This window comes from Heliangelus exortis, chromosome 5, assembly GCF_036169615.1.
Source record: "Heliangelus exortis chromosome 5, bHelExo1.hap1, whole genome shotgun sequence".
Taxonomy (NCBI): domain Eukaryota; kingdom Metazoa; phylum Chordata; class Aves; order Apodiformes; family Trochilidae; genus Heliangelus; species Heliangelus exortis.
Window position 1 is genome coordinate 7,437,822 of NC_092426.1, and position 17,526 is coordinate 7,455,347.

Consider the following 17,526-nt stretch of genomic DNA (forward strand, 5'->3'; position numbering starts at 1 on the left):
GCAAATGGTTTCACTGCTTTGTTCTGCCTGATCCTCTCCTGGCCATAAGAGGTGAGGAGGAGTGACTGAAGAGAGTGCTGTGTGCCAAGTGCCACACTATATGGATATGGTAACACTTACAAACCCTCCTAGGGCAGAGAGTATCTCAGAGGGCATGTGCCTGGTGGTGTGTGGTGGTGTCCATCAGCTTGGAAGAAGGTCAGGCTGTATCTCAAATTCAGATCCATGCACTGGAAAAGCTGCTTGGGTTGTTTTGGTTTTTTTTTTAAGTGTTAAATTTAGAGATGTGTCCTTTCACTGTTAATTCCTAAAATGAAATTAGAAAACATCCAGAACTTCTTACTAGAAAAACCTCCAGCTGCTTCTTGTGTTACAGCCTCTTTATGCATTTCCTGTTATGGTAAAGGGAAGCCTTGACACCAGAGTTCCCCAAGGTGTGCCCTGGCTCTCGTGTCACTACATGTCAATCTCGTCTGTATTCAATCAGACAGATGAGACCTGTGCTTTCAATTTTGGGAACTCCTGGTGTACCTGGGGCACAAAGGAGAACAGCATCTTCCTCATATGTCTCCTCAGTGGCTGCAAAAACCTTGTTAAATCCTTCTGCCATTTGGCTGCTTGATTAGATGTTCTGTGCCTACCTCAAAATATGTGATGTTTTAAAGCTAGATTTGCTATTTAAATAAGAGGTTTGCCTTAATTGGCTGTTATAAATTACAAGCAAGAAGGAATGATTTATTGCTTATAATTAGAAATGAGTTACGAAGGGGAATGTTGGTAATCATAAAATAAAGCTTGGAATACACTGATTTCCAGATGGCTGCCAGTGAAATTACTCTTTAACATACGATAGACCAGAGACAAGGAAAAAAAAATATTGTCCATTTTTATTCCTTGATGGATTACTTGTGTGAATCTATAGTTGCTTGGATTTTGAAATATTCGTTTTACCTGCATAATTGGATGAGAGAAACTTAATTTGCATGGTGGTCTGTGCTATCAGAGGTGATGGAAGAGGTGAGTTAGTATTTTGCCTTGTATGATTTTTGTCCTTGTAATGTCAACAAGGAAGATCTAATGATAAATATGGCATTACCTTTGGGTATAATAATCTCAGTGGATTGTTCTCAGAGACTCCAGGTTACTAAGATGTTTTTCTTTTCATCTTTTGCCTCATTAGCTATTTTTATGAGGTTGAGGTTGATAAAAACACCTGTCCAAAAGCAATATGTGTAATCCTCCTTGCTTGAATCTAGAAAAATATACTGGCACCAGAAACAGAGACAGCAATATCTGAGAACTCACAAATAGCATAATTTTTCTGTTCAGATCCTAATGTGTCCATTTAACATTTTTAATTCCATTTCTATTACTGTAGTTCCAAGCATGATTTTTAAATTATTTATATTTGTGCTATCTGCTAATAATGGTGCTTTCTGCCTTAATAGATGCATTCTGCACTGTTACCATTTGAAAGATGGTGCTACAGGATATTTAGACATCTTTGGATTGTCACCACATGAGTCATCTCATGCCCATGTTTTAAAAGTGACAGTGCCACTAGACTTGCTTAACCAAGACCATCGTGATTACTCATTTACCTTCATTAAAATGCTTCATAGCTTCCTTATTGTAAGTAGCTTTTCCCAGCAAGGTGCAAATCTGACTTGCTGCCATCATTTAATCTGGAAAAATTTACATAGTGATAGGAATAGCATATTTTTCAACTAATATTTTCCTGACCTGTGGAGAGATGAGCTCATCAGTGTCTTTACTGACAAACTCAGGGAGAAGGTGTGTCAAGCAGAAATATTAGATCAGTCGGCCTTTCTTGTCCTGGAGCAATTGTAATTTCCCATGGTCTGCAGCAATTTCCTTTAGCAGCAAATATGTGCAGAGATTGTTTTGGATCTGCTGCAGTAGCCTCGTTTCATTTGGTCACAATAAGGAGGCCGTAGATTTCATTCTTTTCAGTTTTACTGTTGAAAAGCTTTTGGTTTAGTCATTGCAAGGAGCAGCAAGTTACTATTTTACAGCATCTAATTCAGGGATGAATGCTGCATCTGTGCAGGAAAATATTGCTCTCTCTGAGCTGGGTTGTTGAAGACAGATATTATGGCCTCTGCCCCTCTCAGAAAAGTGTGAAATAAGTGTTCAGTTCACTATACATTAGCAAAGGTCCTGCTTTTTAAAGCAAATAGGTGACTGATATAGATGCTTAGTTTCTTGCTGATAAATAATATCCTTTATTGAATGACAGAGGTGCTTATTTTTTGCCAGTTCCCTCCTGTGAACTTTGGTCCCTAGATACTTGAGCCTGGGCATTTGCTAGAAGAGACCAATCTCATTAGTGCTGAAGATGTTCTCAGCTCTGTGTTGTCTGATGCTGTGCTGATGAAAGCAAAGCTCCTCTGATCCAGCATGAAAGAGGGCTGAGTGGGAATCAGAAGTGGGAACTATTTCTCATTTCGCTCCAGTTTTTGTTGTCACTTCAGCTTTACTTTTATTATGCTTGAGATGTCTCTTTCTGTAGTATTACTTGCTTGGAAACGGGAAGAAAATGTTGGCTGTGTTGGTGGAGTTGGTGGAGTTCACACACACGTGTTGGAGCAGAGGTACAAGGAGCTGGCTCAGACTCTGCTCAGCTCATCCTCATCTTGTTGCCCAGGTATCTGGTAGTATCTACCAGGTTTCAAACCCTACCTGCTGCTCCCTCAGTTAGAGCTGGCAGCACTGGAATTAGCCAGCTCCAAGGGACCTCACAATGTATGTTAGCTGGGCTCATGGCTGGGGTCTCTGCGACCCTGTCACTGGGGAGAGTGATTCAGGAAAACTGTCTGGAGCTATTACACTGATGGTGAGCTGGGCTGTATGAGGGTCTGGTCAAAGCCAAAACCAGGTGTCAACCTGTGAGGCAGGCACACACTGATTCAGGATGTGAGCATCAGAGGTGCTTTGTCTTTCTACAGTGCGTGATGTTGTATCTGGACTTCTATTGGTGTGTCATGGTGCATCCTTACACCCTGGCCACCTGCCTCCATTTCCTCTTCGGGGAGGGAACAGCTCTTGTGAGTATCAGACAGAAGCAGATGTAAAAGATGTTGGGATCCACAGCTGCAAACCCTGAAGTGCTCTGGGGTCATTACCCTCGGGAAAAGAGCAGTGGTCCAGGTCCAGGAAGGTCACCTGTTTCTCCTGACCTAATGGTAGAACAGTGGATCCTAATGCTGTTGTTTCCAACAAGAGCACAAATCCTCACAGAAAGGTAATTCCCAGCTTTCCAGTTAAGGTTAACACTGGCAGTACCTAATTAAAGGGCACTTTTAGCTGGGGTAAACATTTGTATTAATATCCTTCTCACCAGATGTCTGGTGAACTGGCCTCCTGAGGCACAACCATCTGGCCTCAGGTGGGAGGAGGATCTCAGCCAGCATGGAGAACCTGACCAGTCTCTTACCAAATTGTTTCTCCATAGTTTTTTCTCCTCACTGAAGTGGAACACATATGAAAGGCCTGTGCTATGGATATGTGGGCATTTGTCTTAGGTGACCTGCATGCTTGCAGGCTTGTGGCTGCAGGCTCTGTTGTATCTCTGCTTTACATCGCATATTCTGAATTCATCCACCTATAAAATTAGGTGGTGAGCAGCAATAAGATGTTCCCTACTTGGATGGATTAAATTAGAATTCAGTAAGAAACACAGCTTTGGGTGAGTTTCCAAATTACTTGTAGGATTGCACTGAGAAGATTGTTATATCCAGCCTTTTTGGTGGGCGAGCAGCCTGATGCAAGTGAGGTGGTGTTATTGCTTCACATTGCTCTTTGTATTTTATGTACTGTGCTGTGTAAACTTTTGTTATTAAATAATAAGCAAAATAAAAACGGTTGTTTGTCTCAGCCAGCTTGTTTTCCAGAGAATTTGTGTGCTTTGAAAGTTAAGTCTTTGTGATCTCCAGCCCTGTCAGGAGCTATTATATTGAATTTTCTTTAAAATTGTTAAGCTGGAGGACAAACCTGGATGTTATCGTGCACATCTCAACTGAGAGCAGAGCAGATTCGGCAGGGAGCAGCCTCTGATGCCATGTACCATGCCGCTAGTTTTTGTCACAAATGTGTCAAGATTATCTGCTTCCAGTGTTGCATGTGTTGGCTGACGTGAGCATTTCTAGATCTGCATAATTTTTGAAGTGTTTTGAAATGTGGATGTAACACCTGGGGCTGTGTGAAATCTTTTTTTTTTATTTTTTCCTTTTACAGATCCTGTTGCTGTTCAGAAAGTTGCTTGTTTTGCTACTCCCTCCCACAAAGTACTGTATTAATTTGCAGAATTCATAATGCCCAAACTAGAAATCATAATGGATAGTGAACAACTCCTGAAACACTGGGAAGACCAGTAACAATATTACATTTTCAATAAAGGCTGTTGGTGCTTTAGCACAGAGGGATCATATCTCGGTGCAAGATATGATTATTTATGGAACTTGGCAACCCTGAATTCAAACTGGACTTTGATGGACAGGATTTTTCACGTATAGCATGTGTGTGCATGCCTGCTTCTTGATAGCCTTTTACAAATGAGGTTGAGGTTGATGAGACTGCCTAGGATACTTCAGTTCTTTTTTCAAGCTGTTTTTTTGATCATTAAGTACTCAAGCCTCTTCCAGCCTGGAAAGCAGGCGTGCTCTTCCATGATGACACTTTTTCCTCCCTCTGTGGTGCAGCCAGACAGCAGAAGGAGCCCATATCTGTAGCCATGGCAGCCAGTAATTTATTGCTCCATATGGCTGGTGTGGCAGCAGCTGCTCTGGTTTAAGGAGGTCAGGGCATCAGGGCATTTAAGAAACAAAACAAAACCCTACTGTAAAACCTTCTTAAATGTTTTTGTACAAGTAATAGCTGTAGCATTCTCCATAGGCGTAAGGAGAGCCAAGAAAGATAAATTAACCTCTTTTTATGTCTTTATAACTTTTGCAACTTTTATATGATTTTAATCAAAGGCATTATTTCTTGGAGGGAAATTTTGTTTCTCTTTGTGATGGTTTTGCCTTTTTTCTGTTTTCATTGCTGGTGCATGTAGGTAGCTCACAGCACCAAGGGGCAGTGAGCTGGGCTGAGCAGCCCACATGGCAAGGGGCCCTCTGCAGCAGGTACCCAGCAACCAGAACAGGAGCAGAATCCAACCCTCTGCTTTTGGATGCATGAGATGTTATGCTGAGAGAGAAATTGTATTGCCCAAATTGAATGGCAGAACTCTCCTTGTAGCAGTGAAGATGTGTGCTTTGTGAGCAATGATCACAGAAAAGAAATAAACACAGCTTTAATTTCAGTTTGGGTCTGAAAACCGCTCGCTGCTAAAAAAATGGTATAGAAGGGTTCTTGGATTTAGCACTAAAGTTTGCAAATAGGCTTTTCATAAACGTGAATCTTTTTATTTTCATTAGGGGACCATTTTAATTAAAGTGAAACTGGAATGTTTACTCTTTGCTTCCTGTAGCTGTGATTGTTTTCTTCACTATGTGAGCACATGTATAATTTGCTTGAAAAGAAATGTCAGCAGTTTCTGATTACCTTGTGAGTCTTACTCAACAGCTTGATTTTAATTGGGGGGAGGAAGGATTTCAGGGTGTTCCAGGGAGGTCTGATGTCTTTTGGTAGCAAGAGGAAATAGGTACTATCTTTGGTACCATGTTAATTGCAATAATCACTACTACTGGTTTAAAATAAAGGTCCTTCATTTCTTTTGTTGTTTTTTTCAGTCACATCAATGAAATACAACCTGTTTGGTAATTAGCATTCTTCAAAACATAACCTTTTGTCATTGCTACATTTATCTGTTTGTAAGCATCTAAACAGGGTGACTTTTGGAAAACAGTGATTGACAGTAGGTAGGTAGTCTCAAATGTTATGAAATAAGGAAGAAATTTTCCATTGTAAGGGTGGTGAAAAACTGGAACAGGTTTCCTAGAGAGGTTGTAGATGCCCCACTCCTGGAAATATTCGAGGTAAGACTGGATGGATCTCTGAGCAGCCTGATATAGTTGAAGGTGTCCCTGTTCATTTTGGGTGCATTGGGCTAGGTGACTGTTAAAGGTTCTTCCAACCATTCTATGATTCTGTGAAAGCACTAAATTCAGATCAGATAAAGGAAAGAGAAGGCCAAACACTTAGGGAGGAGTGCATCCATGCTTTCAGATATATTCTCTCTAAGCCCAGAATTCCATCATTTGTAATTAAAGATAGTTCATGTGGATTAAGAGTCTCTTTCTTGAAATTTTACATGAATATGAAAAGAAATGTCTGTAGCAGAATAACGTGTTCTGGATCCTTCAGTGGCACAGCTCCTGAAGCATTCCCAGGGCTTCTTTTTTATTAGATCTACAGTAAGAAAGAGCCTTGGACTTCTTGGGTTGCTGAAATGCCTTTTGGGTCTTGCAAAAAGCATTTCAGCAATGACCAGTGTCTGAACCATTTTGGAGCTTAGCCAATATCTTCTATTTTAATATTGTCATCTCCATTGGAGATAATGATCTGAATCTCCCCTGCTCATTCTCTGGGGCTTTGTTTGCTTCTGCTGATTATTTGAAATAAATAAATAAGTAGGAAAACAAGCAGTATCTGTGTGTTCACAGGGATGAATAACCAGAAGAAAAATAAGAAGAAAGATACTGCTTATCATAAAAGACTGTATCTCTGGAGACATAAATTGGTATTCATTAAGTTGTTTGCCCAGACTTAGTTAAAATAGGTACTTGAGGATCTGTCTGAGCAGTGTTTCAGTATGGAGCAAGTCATCCTCTTCGTGATGAGATACATCTAGATGAGGAGGAGAGACCAGAAAGCAGCACTAAATGATGGATTGAGAACAGGCTTCCTGGCAGTAAGGAGACAACAGGCTATGAAATGTTTTAAGAAATATTTAATACTCAGCTGTAGAGTAACACTGACCCATCTTTTCTGCAGGTCTCTGATGCAGAACTTTTAAAAACATTTATGGTTCAATTTCTGTGTTTTTCATTCAAAGTATGTGGGGTCTCCTTGCTTTTGCTACTGATTTCTGTAGCTGGAATTTAGGAATTTTCCTGTGATGATTATGATATCCCTCAGGTATAATCTCCTGGTATCCTCCATATTTCACCAAATACAGGGAAATAGTTGTAGAGCAGTGCTGGATAATGCAGAGTGTGGCTCAGTGTTGCCACATCTGCATTCTTCCAAAAAGTCATTAGTTTTTTGACTTTTGTAATATGTGACAAATCCATCCATTTCAAAGACCTTCAGGCTGAGCTGGGGCTGCAGGTTGAGATGAGGTTTTGCTATTGTGCTTGTTGACAGGTTTTTTATTGTCCTAAACTGGGCAGACACTTACAAGGGAATGTGTACATCAATTATCATGGAGTCTGTGGTTCTCCACTCCTTATCTGTTATCTTTAAATAAGTAATTGCACACCATAACACTAGCAAAGTGCTTTCACTGTTTGGAGAGTGAATACTCTTAGCTCAAACTCCTGTACATGGTGTCACTTTTCTGATGTTCACCATTTCTTCTGTCCTTTGCAGATTAAGACCCTTGATTTCAACAAAGTTTGCTAAAAAGGCTGCCACTGAAGAGGTATGTAAAGTCCAGCACTTCTAGTGCAACAGTTAGAGTTTGGAAACCCCCACTATGCTTTTTCAGCCCAGTTCTGATTAGGTGGTAAATATGGGCAAAAGAAATTAGAATCTCTCTCTGATCAGACCAGCATCTGGTTACTGCCACTACTGCAAAGCTGAGGTTGCCTTTTTTCTAGCCAAAATTTGTCCTTACTTACCCACCAGCCCCATAAACTTGTGGTTAGATGGCAAAAATATTCCCTGCAAGCTACCAAAAAGGTACATACAAGTGGGTAGGATGGGTAGGACTGGGAAGAGCTCACGCCTGTTTCTCAGCACTTGGATCTTCCCCACGGAGAAGGGGGATGATGGAAAATGCCACCTTTGTGAGGTGTTGACCCAAGAGAAGGGCTGGGCTTCTGCAGGAGGCTGGTCAGGGAACAGAAAGTGACAGCTTATAGAATGGTTTACTCTATGATTTGTTTGTTTGTTTATTTTGAAAATGTAGCCTTGCCATAGAAAATTTAGTACTAGTAACTGGCCACCACCAGAAACCCTCCTTGGGTGGCTTCATGCACCTGCAGTTTCTGCCAAAGGGATTCTGGTTATTGTTAGAGTCACAGCAATAACTGCTTTTTTTTCACTGTTATTTTCAGACCATATTGAAATGTGCATTTTGTGTATGATAAATATCTACTGCGTATCTAAAAGCTCTGTTCCTGATATACTGAAGGCACTTCCCTCTTAAATGTGAACAATTTACATTGGGTGGTTTAACATGCTTTGACAATTGCCCATCCATACACAAAACTATGTGCCAAGCTCAAGTCCAGGATGTCTGGAAGTGAATTCAGGAAGTTCTATTTAGAGGTGTTGTTTGACTGCATTATTTTTAAAACAACTAAAACCCATTGGTTTTCAGAAACAGTTTGATATCCTGCCTGGGGAAATACATTTCCATGTCTTATGCAATGCTCATTAGAAAACTCTGCACATTTTTGTAAGTATAGCAGTCTGGAAGTGGACATGATAATTAGAAGAAGGTCACATTTTAATTAGCATGGTGCAATTTTAAAAACTAATGACTCAATTGTAGCTCCTTTGTATTCACCCACTTTTTCAGAGCAGATGGATACTTTTAAGCATATAAATTGATATATATTATGATGCTGATTCGTCTCTAACTGCTGTGTGTATTTCTGCTTATACTGCAAACCTAGATGGACTCATTTCAATGGCTCTAGAGGCAAAAGAAATGGTGGGAAATATAAAATAAACTGGAGGGAAGTTCCTCTAAATAATATGATTAATTTGGGCATTAAAAATAATGAAAACCTGTCATTGAGTGATCCGAATTTCTAAATACTTGATTTTCTATTAAAATTAATGGGTGTCTTTTGCCCTATTAATGAGCTATTGGAGCAAACCCTTAGGTGACTTTGAAAAACTCAGGCAGATTCTTTAGGTTGACTGTCATGGTGTATGACAAGTTCAGGAACAGCTTTGATGTTTGACTAATTAGATTACCAACTTTCTGGTACAGGGATTTTCTCTTATGGTGTATCTCAAAAAGGATTCTGGGAGTTAACTGCATCCCAGGTAAATACATTTATAAATAAATAAATGAATAAAAGTAATGACTGCCTATGGAACTGGAGAAGATGCAGAAGTACATATTTGTGTACTCTAATTTAAAATGTAACTCACTGTAGGGTGTTTCTTGTAGTAGAAAGCAAAGGAGCTGGTGTTTCCTGGCCTCATTTGGACATTGCATTAGTATAACCTCACCACTGGCCTTCCCAAGGAAGCTGTCCCAGTTTTTTCTGTCTTTCCTAATAAGGGACATGACTCTTGGTGGTGATAACTGCTGACTGTTAAATATGCCCTCCTCAAAATTGCTTACATGACAAAGAACCCATAATGGTTAATCTTCCATGTTTTTCAAACTGTCACTAACAGGATTTTTTGAGGGGACCACAAGCCTTAGTGTACAAACCCCAAGCAATCCAAGTGCAGAACAGAGGTGAAAAGTGTCCTCTTACAAAGCCGATGGAGATGAAGGTCCTGGGAGGTTTCTCCCTTGCCTGGGAGAGGGAAGGGTGAACACACCATGGAAGAGAGAGAGCTCCAGAGAGCCCAGAACCTGGGCTGTGCTGAGGCAGCCACATGGTTTTTCCCATTCCCACATTTATCCTTCATGAACCAAAACCAGTATTACCTTTTCCAAATTTGCCTGGGTCTCCTTGTGGTGCTGCCCTTTCCCTCCCTCCCTGCTGTGTCCTGCCTAACCTTGGAGCAGCTGGGGAGGTGAACATACAGAACAGATCCCAGCAGTGATCGAATCCCAAGTTAGTGTTTGGGGATCATTATCCTGATGAATTAGCCAATGTTACAGGTGCTGGGGTGTGTACTACCAACCTATTGCTCTGCCACCACTGTAAGTGCTGTCTAAAGAGTGCTACTTGTTCCACAGCTCATTCATTGTGCTTCCCAATAAATCCAACCAGAGCCGCCAAAACTAATTCATGTCATTTTTTTTTGTTTTGTTTTTATTTGAGGGGTACATTTTTGCTATCATTAAAGTGTCAATAACATTCTTACTGTGTAATAGGCCTGGTGTACACCAAGCACAGTGAGGGAAAGGTTGTTCATTTCCCAGCAGAACTCTGCTGAGGAACCTTCACTTCCAGGTTTCTCCTTACCTTGTGCTTTCAAGGGGATCCTTGTTCTGCTGTCACTGTCTCTGGGTATTCCATTTACCTGGCTATGAATTATGTGAGATCTGTGGATGTTTGTGCCTGACTTGTGGTTGGGCAGCATTTCATGAAGCAACTTTCACATTCCCTGGAAGAGCTGAGCCTCTGGGGGTGGACTTCCTATGTGGAAATTGCTAATGTTTTGTATAAATATTGAATGAAAGGAAGGGCTGCTTTACCGTTGCCTCTTCTTTTTTGCAGGTGACCTTTCCAAATTCACAAGCAGAAGCCCCTGATGTAGAAAAACCAGCAGCTGTGCTGGTGGAGAGTGGCCCAGTTGCTTATAACCCTGAAGAAGAGGTGGAGGAGGAAGAAGTAGAAGATGATGATGATCACTGCATGAGTGCCTTGCAGCTGATGGGAGGAAACGGTAAGCAGGGATGCTGTGTGGATCACCATCTGCTGCTGCTGTGGGGTTTGTACTTTCAGGGCTGAGGACAGACAGGGTTCCCCTGCTTGTCCCTGTCCTCCAGCAGCAGGAGCTCCTGTTGCCTTTCCAGCACTGCTCATTCCTGTGGGAAAGCCTGAAGTCACCCATGTCTGAAAGCTGACCTCCTTAGAGACTTCTCCTTAGAAAACTTTGCATGTCAAGCTTTGGGCTAAAAGGGCTTCTCAAGAGCCTTTTTCAGAATGAGGTTTATTAACGTGGATCTGGGGATTTACAGGGTCAGTAACCCCTCCATTAGCAGTGCTTGGGGCTCATTGCCTCCCAAGCCAAGTGGCCTTGCTCGTCCTGCCTCCTCGGCTGGGGCTGCAGTAACATCCAAGTTGTCCCTGAGCCCTGGGGATGTGGCTGTCCAGCTCAAAACAAAACAGATCATTGCACTCCATTCCTGGGTAAATTGTGAGGAGGGAAGTGTTCTTCCAGAAATTACATGGATAGCGTATGGCGTGCTGTATGGTACACAGATGAGTGCTAATTTCTTTGGGTTACCCAGCAAAGGCACTCATTTAATTTTCTTTGCTGGCAGGAAAAGGCAGTATCCTCTCCGCTGTGATTTTTCCTAACTGGACACATCCACATTTATCCTTTATTGAAAACTTCCTCTTAGAAGTTAAGCTTTGAAAAATACACAATAGTATTTTCAAAATGAGAGCTGCTAACTCTGGGTTGTGAAAAAGTAAGATGGGAGTAAGTTTTCCTACTGAAATGCTGTTTACAGCAAAAATCTTTCCTGTACTATTAATATAGCTTTCATGGACAATATGTATACATTTCACAAAAGTGTCTGGTGCTTTTAAATTGAATTCTTCACTGGAAAATAATTGCTGAACTGTAGGAAAAATCTGTTGCCTGCATTTATTATTAGAATAATGTTCCCAAGAAAAGGCACCCATGTGGGGGAGGGTGGGTCTATGTTTATTAATAACCCCCCCACAAAAATAGAATAAAGGTCAGTGAGCTTTTTTTTCTTTGTAAATGTTACTATTTTTAAACCATTCTGAGAACATTCCACTACTCCCTGTCTGGTCTGGACAACAGCTGAAAAATCAAGAGTTTAAAAAAAAAAATAGAAAGGAAAGTATTCCCAGAATTCAAACACAGGTGTGGAGAGCTGCTCAGCAGAACAAATAACCCTTTTCTAACTGCTTTCTTTATGGGTTTTAGACCTGTCTGCCTGGAATAACTGCAGGAATTACAGATGGTGAACGTCACCCATTCTACACAAATTATTATAGATTACACTTAATTCTGCTTCCGAGCATTTGCTTGACTGTTTGGATGAAATGTTGCACTGTATTGCATTTGGAATATAAAGGTTAACTTTACTGAATGCTCATATGTAATAGTTATCCTTAGGTTTGACTTTGCAGCAGAAAATAACCATTTCACTGCATTCAGAAGTCCACAGGAGAGAAATTGGTGCATTAGAAGCATGCAGCCATGCCTTCTGACACATGCATCACACAGTCTTTGCACTCAGCATTGTTTAAGAAAGCAAAACTGGATAAAAAAATCTGGGGAATATTTTAAATTGTTCCTAAAACTAAGTAGATGCAGGAGGTCTGATTCAGATGCATTGGTCAGGATTCGTTGCACGACTCCTTTGATGTTGATGGGAACTCTGAGCTGTCTCTGAACCCTTGCAGTTTCAGCTTATAAATACATGAATAGTGTAAACAAGACAGCTTTTTTCTTGGTAGCTACATCTAGTGAGAGCCATGCCTACTTGTGAATGTATGCTGCTGGTTCTCCTCCAGCCACCATGTTCCAAACTACTTGTGGCAATCAGGCTCGATCCCCTTTAACCCCTAAATTAAGTACTTCATGAGTTTCAAGTATACATATGCCAAGTATTCCTAAATGAGAGTCCAGTGAAAGCTGAGAAGAGATTGTTACACATACATGCTTACAAATAATTTTATTTTGTTGAGGAAAGTACCTGCAAAAGCTTTTTATTTTGCCCTAAGAAAATACAAGATTTTTTTTTAAAGCTTACTTAAGGCAAAACTTACCATCTAGTTACACAGCAGGAAAGCAATCTGAAAGTAGCAATAATTTTGTTGTAACTTCCATCTACCTGGAATATTTGCATTTTTATATGCCTTTGTGTGTTTCAGATTATGGCTGTGATATGGATGAAGATGATGGCTATTAGTTCCAATTACTTCCAAAGAACATGGACTCTGTCTTGTTCCCAGCAAATATTCAGTCTCCAAACTGTGTGAATAGTGAAAGAAGCTGTCTGTGGTCAGCAAATTTAATTGAACAATCCTTACTTTTGTAAAGCGAATTTGAGGTTGACATTGATTCTGGTCAGTTTACATTAACCCATAACCCAGCAATAAAGGTTGGGTTTGTACTTGAATTTTTTTTTTTTCTTGGTGGATCATAGTTTGGGGATGAAATTAATGGGAGTAATATGTCCAGAGAACAAAAGAAAAGAGACAATATGGACTGTGTTAGTGTGGCTGAAAGCAACACATCTCTTATTTATATGACTGCTTTTAGGCATGCTGTTGAAAGGGAGCAAATAGAAAGACAGGTAAAACCAAAAAGCCTGTTTGTTGATTATTTAGGTACAGTAGCATTAGTTGTCTCTTAATGGTACAACTGAAAGAAAGAAAGCATCACCAACCCCTATTATAAGCATGACCCTGCTATTGTATGCAAGCTTCCTTACCCAAGCCTATCAAAATTTAATGACAAGTTCTATGTCTGTCAGGGCAGTATTGGTTTCTCTGAAATGAAGTAAATACTTATTTGTATTAATCAGTTCATAGGTTTCTTGAAAGATAGGAAAATAGAAGGCAATGTTGGCAGCAAACAGTCTCCTCCTCCTGTGAGTCCCGTGGGGTTTGTGTGGAAGGAGGGAGGAGACCTGGGTGAGGCAAGAAATGTAGAGAGCAAGCAGGGGACACTGCTGTGCTCATTGCCTGTGCTGGGTGTCCCTGGGGACAGCCAGGTCTGGCTGTGGCTGCTGTTGCTGCACAAGAGTCACTCTGGCATCTCCACGGAGCTGCTCGTGTCTGACTGAGTTCGAGTGAAGGTCTGCTCCCAAGAGCTGCCTGCCTCTCAAACCAGTTGAAAGAAAGAGAAAGCTGAGCTTTTTAATAAATAAGCTAGCATCTGCTTTGGCTGAATTTAATTTAGTGTAATTTATTTAACTTAGGATGGGTAAAATTCAAGGTCACCATGCAGCTGTCTGACTTCCAGGACTAAAACCCCACCCTTGAACAGTCACTGCTGTGTGAATGACGGTGGAGCTCCAGCCCTGTGTGCCCCAAAATGTCAGCAGGCAGGTCCTTCTCATCCAGATACAGCAGCTCCTGCAATGCTGTGGGAGCAGGGAGCAGGGAGGGAGCCCCTAGTGCCATATTCCACCCTCTTGCCTCTGACCTGCCCTTTCCTGGCACTGCTGTGTCTGAGTGGGCTCTCAGCTCCGTGGGAAACTCTCGGTGCTCTGGATCATGGTCTTGATGACTGCAGCTGCAGGAGCCAAGATGTTTTCATCTCTCTCCCATGTCTAGTGACAATCATGAATGCTGTAGGGCTGTAGACTTGTCTTATACCCTGCAAAGATGGTGGCTTCTGTTAAGCTGCCTCTCCTGGTCAGCTCATCCTTCTTACCCTTTTTGGGAAGCTCATCACTGAAGCCCCATCCATCCTCCCATGGTGGAGGGTGCATCATAGCAGGAAAAGAAGCTGCCTTGGGAAGCTCTCTAGCTCCTGCCAGCCAGAGTGATGATGGTGCTCATACCTGTGGTTGTCAGCAAAGAGGGGAGGGGACACATGGCCTTCCAAATCTCTTCTGTCCCTCAGTAGCATGCCTAAGAGGCATGTGTAAGTAGAGCAAGACTGAGTGCTTTTTTTTTTTTTGGAGCAGAATTGGTATTATTTGGCTGGTAAATGTAGTTTGTTGGGTAGGTTTTATCTGCTAGATATTTTTGAGCCCTGAAGAGGAGTATGTCTGCAATGACTTCTTAAAAGCAGATCTTGGTAACAAAAATGATGTAGTGAGGCTAATGGGAAAAAGAGCACTTCTGAACCAGATTTCAGTGACTTAGCTTGCAGCACTTCAGTAGAAAGAAGAGATTCCCTATAATTCTTAGGGGAAAAGCTGTTATTTTCACCAGAAAAATATGGATTATTTCCTGATACTTTATAAATACTGCACAGAAAATTATATTGAGGGGATAAACTTTTCTACCTCTCTTTTATTTACACCATGAATTCAAAATCATGCTATAAGCAGACAGTTTTTTTAAAAGTAGTCTGTTTTGTCAAAGTTCATGCTCAGCAAGTCTTTGAAAACAGTCGAGTTTAAGCATTTGGGTTTTAATTAATCTGCCAATAGCACTATTACAGATACTCATACGCTCAGTACATTCTCAAAGCTTGGATTTTATTCCAAGGTACACATTATTCTCTATGCAGGAAATAAACATGCATAAATAAACATGCCTATGACTCATGTAGGTCGAGTGCTTTTCTCAAATGCATGATGTTGGCTCTTAAAGAAACCACTAAGATGTGTTCTTTATTGCTGTGGGTCTTGCCTTCACTCTTCTGTGTAGGTTCTCATTGGTTTGCTCCCCCAAAGGATGCTAAACCTGCTGCCGGTGTAGTCAGGTTACGTGCAGGAGCTGAGAGTCCACCCCCATAATTACTGCTAATAAATTTGAATTTCAGTGACACATTGTGTTTCTGAGAAAATTGTTTCCTGCACTGGAAGTAGAGGAGTGCAGTTTCTGAATGCTCTCGTATGATTTCATTAGGAAAGACTGTTGCATAGCCTGCTGGAAGGCACTTGGAGAGCAAAAAAAGCTAAAGAGCTACAATTCCATAGCATCTCAGTATTGCTGGTGAAGTTAATGGCTTGCTTTCTGTGCAGGAGAAAGGTTGTGGTGTTGGGTAGGCAGACTTCACCCTGAGCATCCGAAGGCTTCTTAGGCCGTAGTGGTTATGTACATTTTTAATTTATTGGTGACTTACCGGGATTTTTATAATGTTCATTCCTTCTTGATTTAACTAAGCTCAGGAAATGTAAACAGATTAGAACATGCTAGTTCTGTTTTTATAGCCAGTCATTAAAATGTAAAAAGATTAACACTGCATTAACTCTGTTTACTACTGTTGATGTATCTGGACAATTTTGTTGTATATAAATGAGCCTAAATTCACTTGGAGTAATTTGGACCCTGCTTTTCTCAGGATTCTGATTATAATGAAGAGGGCTTATAAGGCTTCAACATTTGTTGTTCTTAGATCTTCTTATTTGAATCCACACAAGCTGTGTATCATAGGTTTTGTTGCCTAAAGCATGTTTCTTGCTACAAGTCACTTTGCTTGACAGGCAAAACCCTCCAGCTGTTGCATCCAGCTTGTCTGCCATGCAGCCTTTTAACACTCTTGTGTTGTGGGAGTGCAAAAGGATAGAAATAAGGAAAATAATGAGATTCTTCACTATGGTGAGTGCGTTTTCAGTGTCTTAATCATCTATGACATTTCTTTAAAATTACTGTTGTGTTCCCTACAGCAACTTTTAAATGGTGCCAGACAGCCTTGTCTTGAGGGTTAGACATGTTTATCAAAAAAGCTCTTGCCATCCTGGTGGCTTGTTTGTATTCTTTGGATTGCATTGAAGCTCCAGTTGCAGATGTGTACAGTTAGTGTAGAGTTTGCCTAATAAATGTTCTGTTTCTTATTTTTGTGTTGAATCCTTGTGTTTGGTTCAGTTAGTGCCAAGGAAATTAAACCTGTTTGATGTAAGCGTATGTATCATCCTTACACAACCACAGTATGAGCCATGTTAAGCTTTTTTACTGTAATATATTTGCTGTAAATAAAATGTAAAACCCTTGCATAACCCATCTTTTACAGTGCTCTCCTGCTAATTTCTCATCTTTCTGTCTTCATACTTATGAATGTTCATTTTTGATTGCTGCATGATTGGTTGATAGTGGCCAAAATTTGTAATTTAGAGTTTTCTTTTTGTCTCTGAATTGGAGAAGATGCAACTAATCAGGCAAGTGTTTTTTACAAGATACTGTTCCACTGATAAATGTGGATATTTTCTGTAAAATGCATAACATTAGTGAGGTTTTTCCACTAAACTATATAATTAACTAACTGTGGGAACAACGTATCGTGTGTGTGTTTGGTGGAACTGTTCCAATACTTGTTTCTGGAAGCTGTATCTTGATAAATAAGGCGTGTGCTGAGTAAAAAAACATGTTATTCTATCAACATCTGGACACCACAGTTTGGAGGCCAAAATCTGCATCTACCCTTGGTATTTGTTCCTTTTATTTTTGTCTGGAAGTGGAGCTACTACTGGATCATCAGCAGTGTCTACTGCAAAGTTTTAGCATATAGTAGGACAGTGAACAGTAGCTTTGGGAAGGCAGTAAGTATGAGTATTCCAGCATTTCACAGGGTTCCCATGCTCTCATTTAGGTGCACTGCTGCTCTCATTTGCATCAGGATGCTTTTATCACAGTTTCTTTAGTGGTATCCATCATTGGTGCTCTCTCACTCGTAAGATCTAAGATGTGCTGGCCACCTTGGCCTTGCATTTTCTGCTCTTCCCAAGCTGTCCAGATTATTACCTTTGCCCTGTAATTTGTCTCTCCCCTACCACACCAGGCTCTCATAACTAAAATCATTTGGTCCCCCCCAGCCATGCCCATCAAATACATCTCCTTTAAGGGTCTGAGGAGGTAATAAGGGTAATAA

At 40.8% G+C, this 17,526-nt stretch overlaps 1 protein-coding gene across 2 annotated transcripts in view; it reads left to right on the top strand.

Moving 5' to 3' along the window:
- Window positions 1–16,661, top strand: part of BRF1 (BRF1 general transcription factor IIIB subunit) — a 170,813-nt gene extending 154,152 nt beyond the window's left edge. For both annotated transcript variants that reach the window (XM_071745373.1, XM_071745374.1), the window contains 3 exons: window positions 7,558–7,609; window positions 10,548–10,716; window positions 12,909–16,661. In XM_071745373.1, coding sequence (XP_071601474.1) covers window positions 7,558–7,609; window positions 10,548–10,716; window positions 12,909–12,946 — 259 coding nt within the window. In that variant the 3' untranslated portion in view covers window positions 12,947–16,661. The remainder of the gene's footprint in view (window positions 1–7,557; window positions 7,610–10,547; window positions 10,717–12,908) is intronic.
- The last annotated feature ends 865 nt before the right edge of the window (window positions 16,662–17,526 follow it).